Source organism: Engraulis encrasicolus, chromosome 20 (assembly GCF_034702125.1).
Source record: "Engraulis encrasicolus isolate BLACKSEA-1 chromosome 20, IST_EnEncr_1.0, whole genome shotgun sequence".
NCBI lineage: Eukaryota > Metazoa > Chordata > Actinopteri > Clupeiformes > Engraulidae > Engraulis > Engraulis encrasicolus.
Genome location: NC_085876.1, coordinates 25,439,853 through 25,459,679, shown reverse-complemented (window position 1 = coordinate 25,459,679; position 19,827 = coordinate 25,439,853). Strand labels below are relative to the sequence as shown.

The window sequence follows — 19,827 nt, the reverse complement described above, 5'->3', positions numbered from 1 at the left end:
GATGCAAAGGCACACAAGCAAACACGTGTCAGTTTGTGACAGCTGTAAGCATCCAGTGTGGAATAGCGAGGCCAGAAAAACAGGATTTTGGACAGAGGTGTAATAACAAGACCTCTTGACAACAAACCACAGTTACGTAAACATTTTTTGGTGGTTGGTTTTCTTACATAACTGTAAAGGCGGCTAGGGCCAAGACGCCACGCCACAGGCACCTAGCTCGCCACATCCAAGCCACCTAGACATGAGTGGTAGGAATGTGACAAGTGTGATGGAAAAGTAGAGTTGACCGTGTGTGCGTGCCTCTCTGATGAAGAGCTGAGAACAAGTCAGACTTGAGTGCCCCGAGATCAAAACCACCTGACACAAACAAGACAAGGTGGCCGACAGTGTTGCCAGATTGGGCGGTTACCCCCCCCAATTGGGCTACTTGGGATGGCCGTCTGCGGGTAAAAACGGGGGATTTGGCTTTTTTTTGCAGTTATATGCTCATAGATATCAATTTAATTTGTTGAAATTGTGCGGAATTTAGCGCATTTTGGCGGATTTTAGAGCCTTTTGGGCGGGATTTGATAAGACACATCTGGCAACACTGGTGGCCGATCCCTTCCTCAATCCTGAAAACATGTAGGTGACTGCACGAGAAACGGACATGGGGAAATGGGTATCATAATGATTTATGCCATTTTCCGCTCCCCAAGTGTCCCCAAGTGTCCTGCAAGCCTCAAAATCATCTTTGCTCCCAAAGACTCTACTTGACACATGACAAACGCTCGCCGGGTTAACACGTTCCTCTTTACAGCTGGAAGGCTGGGGGACTGAGGTGGGAATAGACCTCACACCTTCAAAAAGGGGGCCAAAATGGGTAACTAACAGGCTGGCCAGGATGTGACATAATGTAACTCAAAGACCACAGAGCCAGAGGCTCCTCGAGCGCCAACGCCTTGCTTGTTTCTAGCGCGGCCATTAAGCGGCGTTCTCATGAGAAAGGGAGTAACGCGATATCCGACCTAATTAGAGAGCGGGGGAGACTTAGTCGCACTCCAAGCATGTTGCCCTTCCGTCTGTTCATCGGCCTGTCTGTCGGCTGGCTTCACTATGGATGCATTCCAATATGCAACCTTGCGCCCTCCACTTGGGCTTGTGGCCTCACGTTTGCTGATGCCGGACCTCTGTGGAGAAAACAATTAAGTTTCCCCACTGTCAGCCTAGCCAAAACAAATTTTGGGGGACTATTCTTCATTTACCATCCTGTTTGAAAATGAGAAAATGACTTTACAATTGAGCTTTTGTGAGATAGTGAAATATAATGCTGTTGTTAGTGATGTCATCACGACGTATTGCTTCCTGGTACAAGGCCACAAGCACAAGTGGAGGACGCAAGTAGGTCGCGTATTGGAACGCACACTATGGGCGTTGTAAAATGCCAAAGCTGAAAGGATGCAATGAGATTGCCTTTTGTGGACCCCCAAAAATGTTAAAGACAGAGCACTCCGCGTAGACTTTTGCCTGTCTCTCTGTCTGCTGGCTGACTTTACCAATGGGTGCCCCCAAAACACAACTGCTCAATGTATGCCGTGAGACATCTTTCAGGGATCCCAAAAATTGAAAAGTAGCGAGAGGGAGATTGTCACACTCTACTCTCCAACAGGTCTTCTGTGTCTGTCTGTTGGCTTCAAACATGACTTAAAACATGAGGGTCCCCCCAAAACACATGCTCAAGGGATGCCGTGACACACTTTTCCAGGGACCCCCAAAAATTGTTATTAGGGAGTTAGGTAGCCTAGTTGCACTCTGCCTTCTCTCTGTTGGTTTGTCTGTTGGCTGACTGCAAGGGTGCCGGCATTTGTTTTGAAGTGGTGGTCCAATTTTTTCTTAATTCTTCATTTCTTAACAATGTTACTGTCACTCCACTCAGGAGCCCCAAAACTCCTAAAGACCTAATTACAGAGAGGGAGAGCCAGAGCATGGCCGTAACTACCATTGAGGACACAGAGGTCATGTCCTCAGTATTTTCTTCACAAATGTAAAATTTATCTATGATGAAAATCGATATATGATCAACAATGTTAAATTCAGTATGCATACACCACCCCCATGCCATTCTCTGGGCAGTGATTGATGAAAACAAGTGTAAGAGTTTGACTGAAGAGTTTGAACCATTCTAAATGTACTGTATCGCGGTATAGCAGGCAGTATTTGACCTCAGTATTTAAAATGTCTCTTTACGGCCCTGAGCCAGAGTAGTCGTTCCCCGAGCCAGCCGACGTCTGTCTGGGGGGGGGGCCTTCTAAGCTGTACAAAATGCACAGCTCGTCCGTCTTTCTGTCTGTCGTCTGACTTTAGAGGGGGCCGGAGGCCCGTCTATGCGAAAGTGCAAATGCGAGACACGCGGTGGGGCCCCCTAAAATGCACACAGCATGCTGCGAGACACGAGGGGAGCCCCAAATCTTCTAAACTGTACAAAATGTTCAGAGGTTAAATGGGGCTAGCCGCGATGGACCCAAAAGTAGGTCAGGCCTGTCAAGTGCAGCAGACATGTCTGCAAAGCGTTGCCGCTCGCTGAATTGACTTCAGATGGTCAGACTTCAGTACGTGTCGGCAAAATGAGATGCTAACACCTTATACATGCATAATAGTTTGGCGACAGGGGTGTACATGCAGTGAGAGAAATGTGCAAGCATCGCAGTGGCTGTCTGCACAAACCAGCATCTTGGAGTGGTGTAAAACTGCGAACCTCTATGCTCGACACAGGTGTGGTTTTCTTTGAAAGACCAAAAGATCCGGATAAACTGGAACAGATATGCCCCACTTTTTTCCTTTCCTTATTGGCCGACAACCCCCATCCCTGCTGCTTTTCCACTGTGCTCTGGGTTTCTCCCAGTCAGATTCTGGCAAATTGAACTTGGACGTGCGTTCAGCTTTCAGCCACTCCCAGGCAGCAGCCGTACAGAGCAGCAGGCCACTAGCCTGATTATCATCGACTTTCAAATCTCTCCGAGAGTTGGTGACCAAGAGCATAACAATTAACATTTCCCACCACATGGCATGTTTGACAAGTCTCCCTTGGTTTGCTAATGGTTGTTCGCTTCCCGACAAAATGGAAGGAGTTCCCGACTTTTCGGGAGCTCAGAAAGTACTTGCATTACTCTTGACCTGACTAGTTGCAACACTGAAGGTGTTGCGTCACTAGGAGGGCATAGCCTGGCTAGCAGGCCTCCCTCCATCATTAGATAAGTTTTGGATAACTAATGTGCAATACCAGCTTGTATATAGGACAAGGGCTCTAAATTAACACTAGTAAAACAGACAAATGCTGATGAAATTTCTGTTCGGCTGGTAGAAAAGTCCAATGTATGAGCCACTTTGACCTATTACTGAGTGTGTGTTTGGCTACCAAGATTTAAATCGACTAGTCATTTTGGTTGGTGGTGAAAAAAGTTGATTTGGGGCCCTGTATAGGCCCTCTGTGTGGACATAACCAGCACTAAATGCCTCATGCGGCCTCTTTTATTATTTTTTCAGTATTTTTTTTCTGTTTTGCACTAGTATTGGATTATTCTCTTCTTCTTCGTGGTGTTGAAAACATCCCACTTCAATGTTTGCACTGAAGTGAGTTGTTTTCAATCTCATTGCGTATCTGTGTGATGAAAATTGGGTAACAGTGTTATGTGACCGGCCTAAGAATGACATGACACTGTTGTCACTGTTGTCTTAATGTGTCCTTCAGTTTTTGGAATGACACATTATTGGAACGTTTTGAAATTAAAGTTGACATTGTTTGGGTGTCAAGACATAACAATGCATGAAAATATTCATAAATCATAAATATCAACAATAACGTTTAAGTAGTGATCCTGACATGTGTCATTCTTATGCCAATTATGACACCCTTACGTAGACCCCTTCAAATAAAGTGATACTGTGAATTGCATGTGTATAGTGAAAGGCATTTTAATCTTACTATTCAGGGGTGCATTTCTCGAAAGCGTAGTTGTTAGCCAGTTAGCAACTTGGGTAGTTGCCAATGGCATATTGCATTGCAAACAACAAAGTAGCTAACATGGTTAGCAACTATGCTTTCGAGAAATCCACCCCTGCTTTGCTTTCACAGATAGAGGCTGCGTTGCTGCTGCTGTCTCTCACCCCCGCCTTCCCATGCTCCCCGGCACAGTTTGCCTACTTCACACTATTTTTTCGGGCTTTGAAACGAGCACGTACTGTACTGTGTACAGTTTTGAGGGCTCATCAGTTTTTCAGTCATCCCACCCTGATGATGCAACAGACTGCAACATACTGTAGCATCACTGCAAAACGTTTAGTTATACATATCTCCATCTCTGTGAAAACCCACTGGTATGTCTTGGCCTGTCGTGGCCCCAAGGGACAAAATATTTCTGACATGTACGATCTTAATAAAGCTGTGCAGGAGAAACACTCCACACTGGTGCCTGCTTGGGGTATTACATATCATAGTGAGCATTGTGCTTCTTTTTGACAAGTCACTTATGGCATTGATACTATTGGTTGACACCCCCTCCACTTCCTTGCCACATGGTTGTGTGTGTGTGTGCAAAGTTTTTTTCAAGTAAGGGCACTCTGTGTCTTCTCTGTTCTGTTGCCATCCATAAGTGGATAGGAGAGGGGAACTTAAATTGTCTACGGCGCTTGCTCAGAAGTAGCCTTCTCTAGACTAGTGACAAGAGGACGGACCGAAAGAGCTAGTAGATTTGGCAGATTGCAGTCACAGGGGAAAACACGAGAGAGAGTCAAGTTGTGCTGAATTACAGCAGACAGTTGCTTCTTGGACACTCACCATAATGCGCTTAACAGGTGCAATATGGAGTGGATTTATTTGGAACGCGATCCCACTTGTGGCCCCACTGCTTGTGCTGTAGTAGAGAGAAAGCATCCCTCATGGTGGTGTTCTCTTACTCACAGATTTCTCTTGTTAGAAAGGGTGAGGACATCTCTGTAAAGCTGTACATGTTTTTTTTAAATACCTCCCCTCATGACTTGACTCAACTACGCACGCACGCACACACACTTCTTCTACACAGTTTTTTTCCATTACATGTGACATGCAAGTGTCTCTACAGTATGTATATGACAAACAAACTAAACAATACGCCGGTATCCTTGAATACATACCAAGCACATCATTCTATACTGCCTAATCAGAAGCCCATCAACCCAAAATGTATGGAAGCAAAAGGGCTTATCCTCTGGTATATTGGATTATAAAACTAATATGTTTATCTGTATCCATGGTATTTCACAATAAACCTCTGAAAACACTACATGATGAAGGATGAACTGTCAGGGGGGGGCACAAGAGACAACTACTGACGATGAAGGCATATTTCTAAACTTACACTCATCTATTGTACTCTGCAACATCTCCTGGGTCCAACATTCAGACATCCCATTTCGAATGAATGTGACAACTCCTAAAGCTGAGGGGATATTTCTCACCAGGCATCTACCACACCTTTGGCCCCTGGTCCTTGCGTTGCAGGGAACTATAAAGTGCTGCACAACACTGCCCTCTGTTGGATCAAGTGAGGTACAGTTTTTATTACATGCCCAATATGTGAATGAAGTTAGATCATAGAGTTTTGCTGAAATGAAAGAGAAACAGCAAGAAACCAAGAAAAAGAACAGAACAACTGAGCGTGTGTGTGAATATGAGAGAGAGAGAGAGAGAGAGAGAGAGAGAGAGAGAGAGAGAGAGAGAGAGAGAGAGAGAGAGAGAGAGAGAGAGAGAGAGAGAGAGAGAGAGCGAGCGTGCGTGCAAAGGGAAGGAAATACGATAATGACAGAAATAGCTTTGAAGACACTTTTACTTATATTCTAGAAGTAATAGAAATAATAAAAAAAACAAACAAGTAGACAATCACTTTTGCTTGTTTTTAAAATTGTAGATCCATCTCTGTCTGGAACACTTCCCATTTTGGTTATGTACAAATCCGGAACAATCCTTACAACAATCCGTTTGGGATGCAGAAATTTACTTTTTTTCTTAGCTGAAATCACTACCATATATTAAGCGGTCACCATAATATACAACATGGGATATACAGTAACTCAGTCCAAATTCATTATAACACTTTCTTTACGCATGGGACAAAAGTTTATGAATGTTACCAAAGTCAGCCACAGTCAGTCACCCTTCCATTATCACTGCAATGCAATCTGCTTTCTGTACAAGTATTCATTAAAACAATCTTTTCAGCAGAACTAAATATCTGGTGTATGGCAATTATGTTTATTTTTCAAAGGAACGAGAACATAAACCTCTTTAAAAAAACAAAACAAAATCAAAAACAAAGACAAGAGTAAATCTACAGCTTCCCGCAAGAAAAAAGTGGAATTTACAAAGTATTTGAGCGGGATGTGCAACCTTCCCTGTGGAATAATGTGACTTCCAACCCTTTTTTCTCTTTTAACAACAGAACACTGACATTAAATAGCAATATAAACAGTAAATTAGTCTGTGTGGTTGCGACAGTGTTAGTGTTTTTGAGTGCAGATAGCAAATAGCAGACAAAAGAATCCAAATGTTATACCAGTTCCATCATTTTTTTGTTTATATATTTATATATAAGACACTTTCACGCAGACCTCCATCACACTGCTTTTCACTCCTTCACGTTAAATATAAATACAAGTACTGAAAAACAGCTAAGCTATGCTAGCTTCAGCTTAATACACAAAAAAACAAATAAACAAACAAACAAGGACAGTCCTTCAAGCTCCCTGCCAGCCCAACTCCAAACTCCTGCAAAGTGGCCTATGGCGACCTGTCTTTAGGGCTGGGCGGTTCTGGAAAAAATGCGTATCACGCTTTTCTTGAAGAAAATTAATATCACGGTTCTCTGCATGTTTTTTTTTCATAAGTGGCGATTTTCCCCCACATCTCAATGTTTCTGAAGAAAAGGCTTGGAAGGTGAGAAAGTGGATCGCACTCGGGTTCTTCTTTTCTTCTTTTTATTATTTTTTATTATTTACATAGCAGCAGAAGTGTAGACAAGCGTTTCGGCTGTTGCCTTCGTCAGTGTCTCCGAAGGCAACAGCCGAAACGTTTGTCTACACTTCTGGTGCTATGTAAATAATAAAAATAAAAAGAAGAAAAGAAGAACCCGAGTGCGATCCACTTTCTCACCTTCCAAGTTATTCAACTGGAGACGCACCACACGGAAGAGCGCGGTGTATCTGAACTACTATTTCTGAAGAAAAGCCTGAAATTAAATTTAAACATGACATAAAATCCTGATTTTTAATTCATCTCCATTTCTATTTTAATCACTTTTTTGGAGAAAAAATACCTTCTTTCATCAAAAAGTGAACCTTGTGTAGGTGAAAACCGTTATCACGGTTTTTCAACGGTATACCACCCAGCCCTACTTTAGCGTATCAAACACGTTTGTGTTTCACAAAAAGACTGACCACACTAAATCCATCAAGATCAAAGAGAACGCATATAGTTTCCACACCCTGTTAATACTCCTCTACCTCTCCACCTGTATCTCATTCTCTCTTTATCTCTCAAGGATGTAGCTCAGGGACACTTTTAGCTAAACAAGCCAAGATGCGGCTGACTGGAAAGGAAGGGAGGGAGGGAGCGAGGGAAGGGGGTGGTCACTAAAAGACAAGAAATGAGTGTGTTGGTGCTTTTGTTTCCATTTTGTTCTTTGTTGGTTTTACAGAGGAAGAAGAGAGGTGTGCTGTGGCGAGGTGAGTGAACAGGTGCAATTGAAACCTCTTCACTTGGCCGCCTGCCATATGATGATGCCCAGAATGATGACGACTATGCTCAGCACCATCGCCAGGATGCACATCTTCTTACGAGACTTTTGCTGCAAGGAGAGGGAGGAGGGGGGGAGAGAGAGAGAGAGAGAGAGAGAGAGAGAGAGAGAGAGAGAGAGAGAGAGAGAGAGAGAGAGAGAGAGAGAGAGAGAGAGAAAGAGAAGGAAAATGGAAACTGTAACAACTACTGTCGCCTTTTCCAAAGTATTTATAACTACTCAATTGAAAGCTGAAAATGTGCATACATGCGCACTTCAAGAAAGTGCAGATTCAATTTTGTGCACAACTATGAGGTAGAATTTAATGGGCTCAGTCAAAGTAGTCCAAGAACATAAATGCACCGAACTTTGCAGCTTTAATTTATTGTATAAGAAAGCATTATTGAATCGGAAAAGCTTGCTGGAATAAAATGGTCAGCAGACAGAGGAATTTACACTTCTTATTCAAGAGTGCTTAATCTCTTCTTCCACAAGTACTCTCAAAAAAATGCAAAGCAAAAAGGTCCACAACACCGTGCAATAGCAAAACACCTACATTAGCATGACGTTTCGAGGTCCTCGTGCAATGCATTCAGTGGTGTTGTGGACTTATCATTTCAATTTATTTGTATTTTACTGTTTGGTCCAGCCCCTGTACTACTGATATGCGTGCATTTTCTACCTATTTTGGATTCTGAGAAATATACCTGATAGTGTGCTACCCTCTGCAGTAAAACAGTCAGCAAACAGAGGCTGCAATTACACATTGTATTCAAGAATACTGAATCTCTTCTTCCAAAAGGCACCCTCAAAACTATGAAAAGAAATAATAAATATAATAAAAATACCTGATAGTATGCTGCCCTCTGCAGCTGCTCTGCACCGCGCTCCACATGCACCTCTGCACTCTCCACATTCGCCTCTATGCTGTCTGTCTCACACAAACACAAATGCAAACACAAGGTGATGATCAATACACACTTTGAAATTGTTGATAATGGAACTCAATTGAATTGCTTAAAGAAGGTCAGTAGACCGAAACGTCGCAATAAAACCATGCAAATGTGAACAGTGTGCGGGAGCTTTCTTTGCTTCAGCGTTGGTGACCCAGGGGTGCCACTCCTACGCACCTGATCAAAGGAGGTGTGCAAGAACTCTACACTTACTGATAATGGAACTCGAAAGCTCTCTTGTTTGCTGGCGCATTAACAATGGTCAATAGCCCTTGTGGTATTTGTCCATGTCCTTTCAAAATCATTTTGTGCTCGGTTATACACATGCAGACACACACAAGAAGATTGTTGGTTTGATTATGTATTGCCAATAGAGAAAGCTTTTAAGAATAAATATAAATTAAATTAAAAGCACACCATGCAGCTTAATGGAGAGTTGTATAAAGGTTAATGATGGGTTTTTGATGGGCTCAGACGTCAGGTGGTACAACAACAGCCCATGCCCATAATTTATGTACAGCAATAAATAGGCTTCTTAGATAATCTACAAAAAAAAACTTGAAGAATTATTGCATATAATAGTGGTTTTAGCTGTAGTTCCACAACCGTGACATGTGCTACTACTGAAACGCTAGACAAAAACCTCCAACTGAAGAGAAGAGTGCATGTAAAGGGGTGTGAGTGAAGTCGTTTTGTGTTTAGTTTACCAATCATCTCCCCCTGGTCATGGATCATTACGGCGAGGTCTTTGAAGATCTGGTTCACGTCCAGGATGTCTGACTGGAGGAGCACAAACGAATCAATCAGTACATGAGATAGTCGTGCACAGGTAGATAATTTAGCATTTCTCATGTCAAATACGACCAACACTACAAGCTACCATGTTGAGCAGGTTGCTCACAAGAAGTGTAAACTAAGTAACAAACAGTTTTTTGTAATTTCTTTAAATGGTGTGTGCGTGTTTGTGGAGACAGGTAAATATCTACTATGTTCTTCTTTGTGTATACTGTAAATGTGTGGGGTGTCTGTGGTTGTGTTTTGTTTAAGATTTTATTGAGAATATGTGATGGTGTGTGTGTGTATGTGTAGTGTTGCCATGTTTGTGGTGTTGGCGTGTGTGTGTGTGTGTGTGTGTGTGTGTGTGTGTGTGTGTGTGGTGTTGGTTGGTGTGTGTGTGTGTGTGTGTGTGTGTGTGTGTGGGGGGGGGTCTTGCCGTGTGTGTTGTTGGTGTGTGTGTGTGTGTGTGTGTGTGTGTGTTTGTGTGTGTGTTTGTGTGTGTGTTGTTGGTGTGTGTGTGGTGTTGCCGTGTGTGTGTGTGTGTGTGCGTGTGCGTAGGGCTGAGTACCGATCAGAATTTTTCGGTTTCGGTTCCGGTTCTAGAACCTACGTTTCAATGCCGGTTCCTGACGGTGCCATTTTCGGTTCCTAATTTATAAACACTGGGGATGACGAAATGTTTAAAAATCTTAACCGACCACCGAGCCTCCCTCATTATCCAGTTGAAGTCTCAGGGAATTTATTTTAAAATGAGAACTACAATCTAAATCCAACCCTATCCATTTCGTGGGTGTGCATCTTTGCATCTGAGCATCAGTTCATAGTCATACAGTCGATGCTCATGGCAAACGCACAGACAATCGTGCGAATTTACCTGATTACAAACTGAACCAGCATGAAGTTTTGCATCAGCCCCAGACAACTTGAGCGGCAAAACAACAAGGAGAAACTCATATTTAATGTTTTACGCTGCACACGCTCCTTTTAAAACATGCCCTGTGTGTGGGGATTTTGGCCGCGCGCGGACTCTTAAATGGAAAAGCATGGTGTACTGTCTGACCTGTCATTGCCGTCCCGTTGACTGTCAGGATTTGGCCTGTTGAAACTTTTCCAATTTTTGGCTTAAAATCAGGGAATTTGCCGGTTTTTTTAGCTGACAGGTATGCTGTTCTTGCAAACACTTTCAAAACAAGTAAGGTCTCCAAATTCCGCCAACTTCACTGTGAACGTGATAATGTCACTATTTCAAATACTATTTGATTATGCTGTCGTATATTTTTGGATAGCGGCAACTGTGTAGATGAGGTAATGAGCAATATTAGCTAACATTGGTATTTCTTTCTATCGTAATTTGGAGATAGCCTAACGTCCAGCATGTCCAAAATGTAGATTCAGCACAATTCTCCGGCAAAAGGCTCCCAATTCCGTCCGCTTGATTTCAGGTCACGTCGGTATTTCCGTTACTGTTTATTATTCCTTCATGCTGTTTTGCTTATTTCGTTCACACTTGTAGTCCTGGCTTTACCTTTGCAGGAACTGTGATTAGTTTGGTCGTTACTGTGGAAACGGTTGAATAATTTTGGTCCTAAAGCGAAACAGGGAAGCGGCCAGGGCGAGTTTTTAGCCAGAATGTCGTCGTGAAATTAAAGTTCCATCTCTTTCATGCTGCCATTACGACACCCTTCATTACAATGCTGTTTATGGCCGTTGACTCGGTTTTAAATGTCATCACTGTTTCAAATTGTAAGCATACAAACTCTGTATCATGTCGATATCCATTCCTGACTTAAACAGTGGATACATAGGCCTAAATAATTAGGCGGGCGGAATTGGGGGACTGTAGCTTGTTACGCACGCAGTGAAACACTGGGCGTGCTCTGTTTCGAGTTCTTTGCATGGTCTGTAATTATAGGCTACCAAACGAAAAAAAAATATCCACATAGAAGAAATCAAGTCTTCAGTTTCAATAATCCACGTTACTGCGTTCCGTGGCGCAAATGTAGGCTATGCCTACCATAACACACAAAGAAAGTCTCTCGCGGCCAAAAGTGACTGAGCTCACCTGATGCTTCTGATATGAGTTTCCGTTTTATTGACATGAAATTTAAACTTTGCAATGATTCACAGTGTAATCCAAAAGTCAGAGAATGTGCGCACCCACTACAAAAGGGAAAAGGTCCCCAACACTGTTTGATGATTCATGGTGGTGCCGACTTTTACTTTTTCATACGCCGATGTAACCATCTGAATAATGATGGATGCACACGCTCGCAGTGGCGAAGACAAAGTTTGAATTCTTTGCCATCTACAAACGCTAGAAATAGGCTACTCTTCTCGGTAAGCCTACACAAATTAAAGATGGGCTGATGGTAGTTTCTCTCGTAACAGCGTTAGTATCCACAGATGATTTGACCACCTGTTTAAAAGGGGGGTGTAGCCTGCCAGCAGTCTCTGCAAGCCCGAATGTGATCACAATTAATGTTGCCAGATTTTTTTGCCAGAAGAGACTGCCGTTCTGTCTGCATTAACGTTCTGGGGTTATAAAAGCAAAATGATAACTGAGGTGATGGACATCTAGGAACCTAAACGTGGAACCGATTGCCAAGGCACTTTTCAATGCCAAGTAGAACCCTAGTCTTTCATTCAATTCCATTAAGGAACCGAATTTCTGTACCCAGTCCTATGCGTGCGTGCGTGCGTGCGTGCAGACCTCCAGCTGCCGTATGTTGGTCTCCCTCTCCTTGATGAGCTCCAGGTCTTCCTCTGTGATGGCTGCCTCCTCTGCCTGCGTCTGCGTGGTCTGGCCCCAGTCATCATGGCTGAGGAAGATTCACAGCACAAACAAAGAGGTTGGATTAATAAAAAGGAGTCAAAACACGCCCACCCAATGCAAAAGAGTGTGCTCAAGTTGGGTCTCCTAAGGGGGCGTTGTACCCTCCTTCTTCTATTTCTGAGGTGTTTGCGCTACCGCCATCTACCGCACTAAGGGGACTCCATTTATTCTCAACCTCAGGACTCCAAAGGTCTCCTAACCAAAGGTCTCCTAAAGGGACGTTCAGTGGATACCGGAAAGAAACTACAATGACGTATCTCTGTCTATAAGATCTCTGGCACAAACATGATGGTTAAACAACACTGCTTAATGCCATTCATTTCAGTTTGTTTCAATTCAATCATGACATGCTCACATAATTAAGAATAGTTATTAGTTTCTATTTAGTTCAATTTATTTCAAAACACATGTCGGTTGCAGAGCCATCATTTACACAGTCAGCAGGGCAAGACTAAAGCCCTGTTTCCATCACATTCTGAAGCAAATTAAAAGTTAAATGGCATTATATTTCGTAGTGATAGAAGATGTGTCTGCTTAGGTTTCCATGAACAGGACGATTCTAGCAATATAAAACAATGTCAGAAACAAAAACAGTCTCGCCAGATGATTCTCCATCAACATTTTAGCAGAATAGAACACACAGTTTGGGATTAGAACGTAGGGAAGACAGAATATCCTGCAAGAGACTAAGCACCAGGGGCCTATACTACAAAGCTGGTTCAGGATAGCCAGGCCATGCCCTCCTAGTGACGCAACAGCTTCAGCGTTGCTACCTGTCAGGTCAAGAGTCAATGCAAGTACTTTCTGAGTTCCCACAAATACGGGAAATCCTCCCACTTTCATGGGAAGCAAACAATCATTAACAAACCAAGGGAGGCCATTTGGGAAATGCCGTTTGGGAAATGTTAATTGTTATGCTCTTGGTCAGACCAAGTCTCGAAGAGATTTGAAAGTCGATGATAATCAGGCTAGGTTCAGGATAAGTTAAGGTTAAGTTAAGAGGTAACTTATCCTGGACCAGCTTTGTAGTATAGGACCCTGGTGTTGGAGTGTTTCAAGTGTTTGAACTCTCGAGCCAGGCCCAGTCGTAGCATATGCGCCTGCGCGGCTATTCGAGATCACATCAAACCTTTTTCATCACTTCTGATATAACTTCTCCCAAAACCATATAATCCAAGTGAATTAACTTTCTGTGACAAAATGGCGTTAGAGCAATAGAGCAGTTTTCCCGTGGGTCACACGAAGACAGCAATAGTACATATGGATAGGGGTGTAAAGTATTTGAAGGTGTGCTTACTTGTCAAAGGAAACAAGCTGCTCATCATTGCCACCATCTTCAGCCTAGGACAATGAACAGACACAGGGAGACACACACAGACAGAGACACACACACACACACGGACACAGACACACACACATGTAAGATTGCATGGTAACAAAAACCTTGATATCCAGTGTTAATTAGGAGGGCTTGATTCACAAATGGATGGGTAGGTGTTCCCAGTCCACCTGTGTCCCGTATTATATCTTGCTGTGGTAATATTTTCTATAATAATTTCCTATACTGTACAAGCAAGGCTTGAGCCTTGTAATTCCCTTCCCAACCCAACAGGGTGGCCATGTAATTGGTTCGGCGTAACATTACTTATTAATGAGGGGATGCTTAGCTTCTAGGTAGATGCTATATAGTGGGCTATTATTAGCATAGCAAAGCATAGCAAAGCATAGCATCGGCGGCAGCCGTGGCCTATTGGTTAAGGAGGTGATCTTAAGAGTAGAAGGTTACAGGCTCGTATCCCACCCTCCCCTCTCCCTATACCTCCCTCCATGGCTGAAGTGCCATTGAGTGAGGAATCTAACTCTACATCGCACCATGGACTGTAACCAATACCCTGCAATATCTGTAAAGTTGCTTTGTATAAAGGCACCAGCCAAGTGCAATGTAATGCAATCATACCGAGAGACGTGATCCGGCCCGGGCCCGGGCCACCGTCTCCTTCTCCTTCTCTGCTGCGCGGCGCTGCACGGCCTGGAAGTTATTCAGGGCCGCTGAGAAGTCATTCATCAAGCGGTCCTTCTGGATTTTTTGTTGTCTCTGCAGAGAGGGGCACAGCACAGACAATCAATAGTTTATATTCCTAGACAGTTTGCCATCTTATGACAAAAAAAAAACAAAACAAGCAGTGTTGTTACTCTCGAGCCAGGCCCAGTCATAGCATATGCACCTGCGTGACTATTCTATATCACATCAAACCTTTTCCATCACTTCTGTAGCGATACAACTTCTCCCAAAACCAATTAGAGCAATATACGGCAACTGTTTTTCCATCTCATGTGGCCCTGACTTCTTGATACGCATCACATTAAAGCTAATCATCTTGTTGGAAAAGGGCTATAGGCTATGTTGAATCCCAACTGCTAGTTGATCCAAAAGATATGCTGCACAATTGAAGTGGACAAATAGAATGCATGTCCCTGTGTGAAAAATGTATAGAAGTGAGACGATGACATACCTGTTCAGACGGGGACATGGGGAGAGATATTGAGCCTAGGTCTTTCAGGTGTTTATTGGTCTCTTTTGCCAGCTGGTTTGTGTAGTGTTGCATCTGTTGGCTGGAAATCCATTCCATCATTAGTACATGACGCAATGTCAAACAAAGTATTTGAAATGATAGACTGCTTTTGATTATGTATACAGTATGTGAGACAAGGATGTGAACAGGCAGTTTTGAACAGTTTAAATGTGATCTGAGATCTAAAGGGTTTTCCAAAAAAACATACACATACACTCCCAAAAAATACTGTTAAATCTGTGGTCATCAAAATTTGTGTAATAGTGTAATATAATTTACAGACATCGCCTTATTGCGTTGTCATCTTTTCTAAAATGTTATATATAAATATAGTTCTGGAGGAAGTCAGAGAATGATTGGCAGCTGTCGTTCCTAGCACCCGCCTTCGCGTAAATTTTAAATTCCTCCTTCCCTCCTTCACCCGTCATGCACGAAGGCTGTCCCACTACCTCCCCCTGCTCCTCCCTTTCACTAGATCACCCAGCTACATTTCCCCTACACTTACAAGTTGGAAGCGGATCTCATCTCGCATAATCTCCGCTTAAAGCATCCCAGGCCAGATGCCAGTTAACATGCCAAATATGCCTATTGCCTATGCCTAATGTACATCAAGCACTCAAGGGCAAACTCATGAGACTGACGTCTTAAGTCTAAACCATGAGACGTGAAAATAAAGACACTGAAAGTGTATGCACAAAAATTATAATTACCACTTTACAGTGCTGTACTGCTAATTTTGTATGACACCAAATGATCACTGAAAGTAATGGCAGGAGTGGCATTATGATCTGAAAGAAGCTCAACTATAAGTCTACAGGCTGTACTTACAGCTTATCCTGAAGTTCGCTGTTGTCTTGTCTCGTGCCCAGCTGGCTCACCATGCTCTTGATTTGGGCAGCTGGAAATCAAAAACAGAAACAAAGGGATTTCCTGTCTGTGTAAATGTATCATGATGACTTGCTGTTGGTTAAAATTGGTCACAAGAATCGCCACTAGATGTTGTCAACTATAGAAGGAGTTTAAAAAAAACCATCAGTGTTAGCATTATGTACTTCTTAAAGCAAGACATCTGGTGGAATTTGAGCTGATTCCCCACAATAGATACAGAGACATAGTTTATTGATCCCAAGTAAAAGTTGGACAGCCTAGTTAGAAAATGGGGTACTTCAGCAAAGTGTGGTTGTCCCCTCCCGCCCACACAGAGTGAAGTGCAGTGCTACATAGTCATAGCTGATTTAGTTTCTTTTTCGAACGCATCTTTGGATGAAAGAGCCTGCTAACTGCAAGGCAGAGGAGTTTTACAAAGGAGTTAAGTTATAAGCAACTGGATTCCTTCCTGGAGCTCAAGACATTTTGATCTTTTAGATAGCATGACCTGGAGGAAGGAGAATACAAAGGATGTTCTTCTGTAGCGCTGCCAGGAGCACTGAGCAACAGAGCTCCTTTCTCAGCGTACAGTTCTGCCTTACTGTAAAACTGTGTGTGTATTGCTGCATTTTCTTTACACAACTTAAGCAGCTACTAATAAAGACAGTCAAAGACATTTTACATACACTTACAAACATTGCATTACATTAAGCTTACCTTACACTTAGCTGACGCTTTTACCCAAAGCGACTTAGTTGTTTGTTTGTTTTTAAGTACAGGTCATTGGTCACAGTGCCTGGAGTAGTGTGTGGGTAGATGCCTTGCTCAAGGGAACCTGCGACCCTCTGATCTAAATCCCATCTCCTTCTGCCCAACAAGCAGCTAATGTAGGACTGTTTATACAGACAGCGACAAGACTGTGACTTACTGTTCTGTGTGATTTTCTGGATGTTGGAGCTGCATGTCTGTATGAGGCCGTTGAAGTCCCGAGGAGGGCTGCGGTAGCCGTCAGCTTTAGCGTACGACATTGTGCTGTTGGGACGAGTGTGGGAGACGAGAGTGTGTTTGTGTGTCCTTCAACCCCTTGGTTGAAGACCAGTCAAGGAGAGGAGGACTGGGCTTGAAAGAGGAAGATCAATTAAAAAATCCTGAGAGAGAGAGAGAGAGAGAGAGAGAGAGAGAGAGAGAGAGAGAGAGAGAGAGAGAGAGAGAGAGAGAGAGAGAGAGAGAGAGAGAGAGAGAGAGAGAGAGAGAGAGAGAGAGAGAGAGAGAGAACAGAAACTTCCTGTTAACCAATTGTACACATGCTGCCTTGAAACAAAACATTGAGCCTTTTTTCTGCATCTGTTTAAGTTTACTTATCATTGAGTGGAAATGAAAACCAATGTCATGGGACATTGTGTGACCAATAGCAGACATGATCCCAACACAGAACACACACACAACGAAATTCAACCTCTCAGCTTATCCATCACATGTGTGGATGCGTAACGGGGTCATCATAACATTGGATAGGTGGCCTAGGCCTATGGAATGTAAAATTTGGATATTTAATGTTTATTTCATCTATCATTTCTTGGTGTGGTTACCCAACTTAACCAAATGCTTACACTGCAAGTCACTGCCCCAACTTCCACTTCCACATTCCTTTGCAGGGACACCACACCCTTGATTCAGGAATGAATGGACGGGTACATGCATGCATGCATGCATGGCACCCACAGCTTGACCACACACAGTGTACTTCAAGATGTTAGGGAGGTTAATATACGGTACCACACCATGCATGGAAATGTGTGCCTTAAGTACCCAGATGATCTCACGTTAGACCAGCATGTCAGGGCAGAAAAGAAGAGCAAGTCATGTTGGTGGTAATGGCTGACTCCAGCATGATGTGCCCACTTAAATCTCGAGTACTGGGACAGACCATAGATTTTGTATGGCCATGGGACAGACTGCTGACACAAGGGTGGAAACGGAAATGGCCAAATGATACACACACACCCAACTGGGCCCACACAGCCCTACTTACAGGGAATCTGACAGCTACTTGACAAAAAGTAGTCCAACAAGCCTGATGGTGTGCATGTGTCAGCCAACGAACGACGATTACCAATTGGCTTAATGTCACACGGTAACCCTGGGTTTATTAGATAACCTTGAATTATAACATCAACAGTCTGTTTGCTTGAGTGTGGACCTGCAACTAGCTAACTTTTACCACCACGTTCTGCATATTCCCTTTTGGGTTCTTGGTGGACTGTGGTACAGTCATAGTTTGATACTTTGTTTTATCAGATTAGAGATTGTACAGCGTGTTGACATGGCGTTACGCAATGACATTACCTGAACCAGTTGAGGCTTCTAGCCATTTAAAAAACCCTTCGTAACGTAACGTCAGAGTTCACAACAGAACTCAAGACCATTGATAACACTGATTTGGATACATTAGACGTAGGCCTACACATCGTACCATTTACACTAGATGACACTAGATGGAGTTAACTTTACACAAATGTGAGTCTTGGTGACAGAAGAGCTTATATCTAACATCTAGCTGACAGCTATGCTACAAACATTTTGATGTTGTGCTGTCGTCTCCATCCGATTTATCAGCTGATGTCAGCTAGCATGTAGCGGTTCCAAAAGAGGCACTTCTCTTCATTACAATGTATCTGATCAACCAATACAATAACCGATTCCGTTTCACACTTGTTACAATGTAGGACCTGCACGCGTAGAACCTGGAGTTACATTTTAGCTGAACTCCGTTACAATGTCCAACATAGCTAGCATGAGCTAAACATTAAACAACAGTCCACGTTAATATCCATTCCTCCTCACTCTGTGGCGTTGACATACACAAAACGACGTTTTTCTGTCTGTGTTGTCCTGGCGTATGCATATGTTTAGTACCTTAACAGCTGAATTATTTCAATTAATTGGACAAGATAACCAGACAGTACATCATAGCGGACAATATAGTTAGCCAGTGCTAGCTAATGCCTAGTCAGAATAGAGAATCTTCAAACGCTATCAGCTATCCTTTGTAAATAACCAATGAAGGAGAACATGGTATTTGTTAACTACAAGGCGAAAACCTTCGACATTCACACGTATGATTTGTGTTTATTAAAAGTAGGACATTCTTACTTGACTTCAGGAGATACACCGGGTTCAGTACATCCGCTTTGTAGCTGTCTTTTCCGCTGAAAGAACAACCCACCAAACTGAATGTGCGACGTCATCGCGCCATGCTCAGCTGATACATGGATGATGCATCATGCGTTTATATTTTGACAAGACTACATAGTTGAGAATAAGTACGTAGTCCCTTTAAAGTTGAATTTTCACCATAATCTGTAAATAAAACAGATAGTGTGCCTCAGCCTATTAAATTGTTTTTTTTTTTTTTGCTCTATGGATTTCAAAGAGAAAATAATCCAACAGTTCTGAATGTTATGGACATAGAGGTAGAAAATATTTATTTTATATAATATTAATTTTCTACCTCTATGGTTATGGGCTATCTGCATGGCACTGAGTTGAGTGAAGGAGAGGAAAGAAATTGTGTACAAAATTCAAATGTCATCACAACCATCATGTCACCCCTCCTGTAAGAACATGAATCAACAGAAAAACATCCCATATTTCTCATGAGTTCTCACAGGAAGAGAATGCAGCCTTTGCTTGCAACTTGTAGGCCTAGGCCTAGATGTGTTTTGCACCTGCTGGCTATCATATGACTCATCATGGACACGTTAGGGTGAGGGATTAAAAGAATGAACAGATTATCATCTTTCCTACTCTGGGTAGCCCGATGAATCAGCAGGTGTGGAATTGGAAAAAAACGCAGAGGGTGGCGCCAGCCTGGCTGCTGCAATGGGGGCAATTGTGAATTTAGGATGAGTGCAGTCAGTGAGCTCTACCTCCCCACCTCATCAATATAGGCCGCCAGAGCTGAGCTCACTCTGTTACAATAGGCCTAGTGATTACTATGAAGTGATCCGGCTCCTCGGAACCCCTTAGTCACTGTTGGG

The 19,827-nt window shown here is 42.9% G+C and overlaps 1 protein-coding gene across 1 annotated transcript; it reads right to left on the bottom strand.

Moving 5' to 3' along the window:
- Positions 1–7,112: 7,112 nt before the first annotated feature.
- Positions 7,113–19,037, bottom strand: stx12 (syntaxin 12). Its single transcript, XM_063184866.1, has 10 exons — positions 18,941–19,037; positions 16,716–16,935; positions 15,749–15,818; positions 14,861–14,960; positions 14,305–14,442; positions 13,645–13,688; positions 12,225–12,333; positions 9,445–9,517; positions 8,633–8,715; positions 7,113–7,856 (listed from the first exon to the last, which is right to left on the bottom strand). Exons 2-10 carry the CDS (start codon positions 16,813–16,815, stop codon positions 7,764–7,766), a joined length of 810 nt encoding a protein of 269 aa, XP_063040936.1. The 5' UTR covers positions 16,816–16,935; positions 18,941–19,037; the 3' UTR covers positions 7,113–7,763.
- Between the last annotated feature and the right edge of the window lie 790 nt (positions 19,038–19,827).

Excerpts from the sequence above, each read along its gene's own strand:
- stx12 (XM_063184866.1), bottom strand. The coding sequence starts at position 16,815 with ATGTCGTACGCTAAAGCTGACGGCTACCGCAGCCCTCCTCGGGACTTC. Across the intron at positions 14,961-15,748 it reads AGCGAACTTCAGGATAAGCT|CCAACAGATGCAACACTACA; the intron begins GTAAGTACAGCC and ends ATGGATTTCCAG. Across the intron at positions 12,334-13,644 it reads CAGCTTGTTTCCTTTGACAA|CCATGATGACTGGGGCCAGA; the intron begins GTAAGCACACCT and ends AATCTTCCTCAG.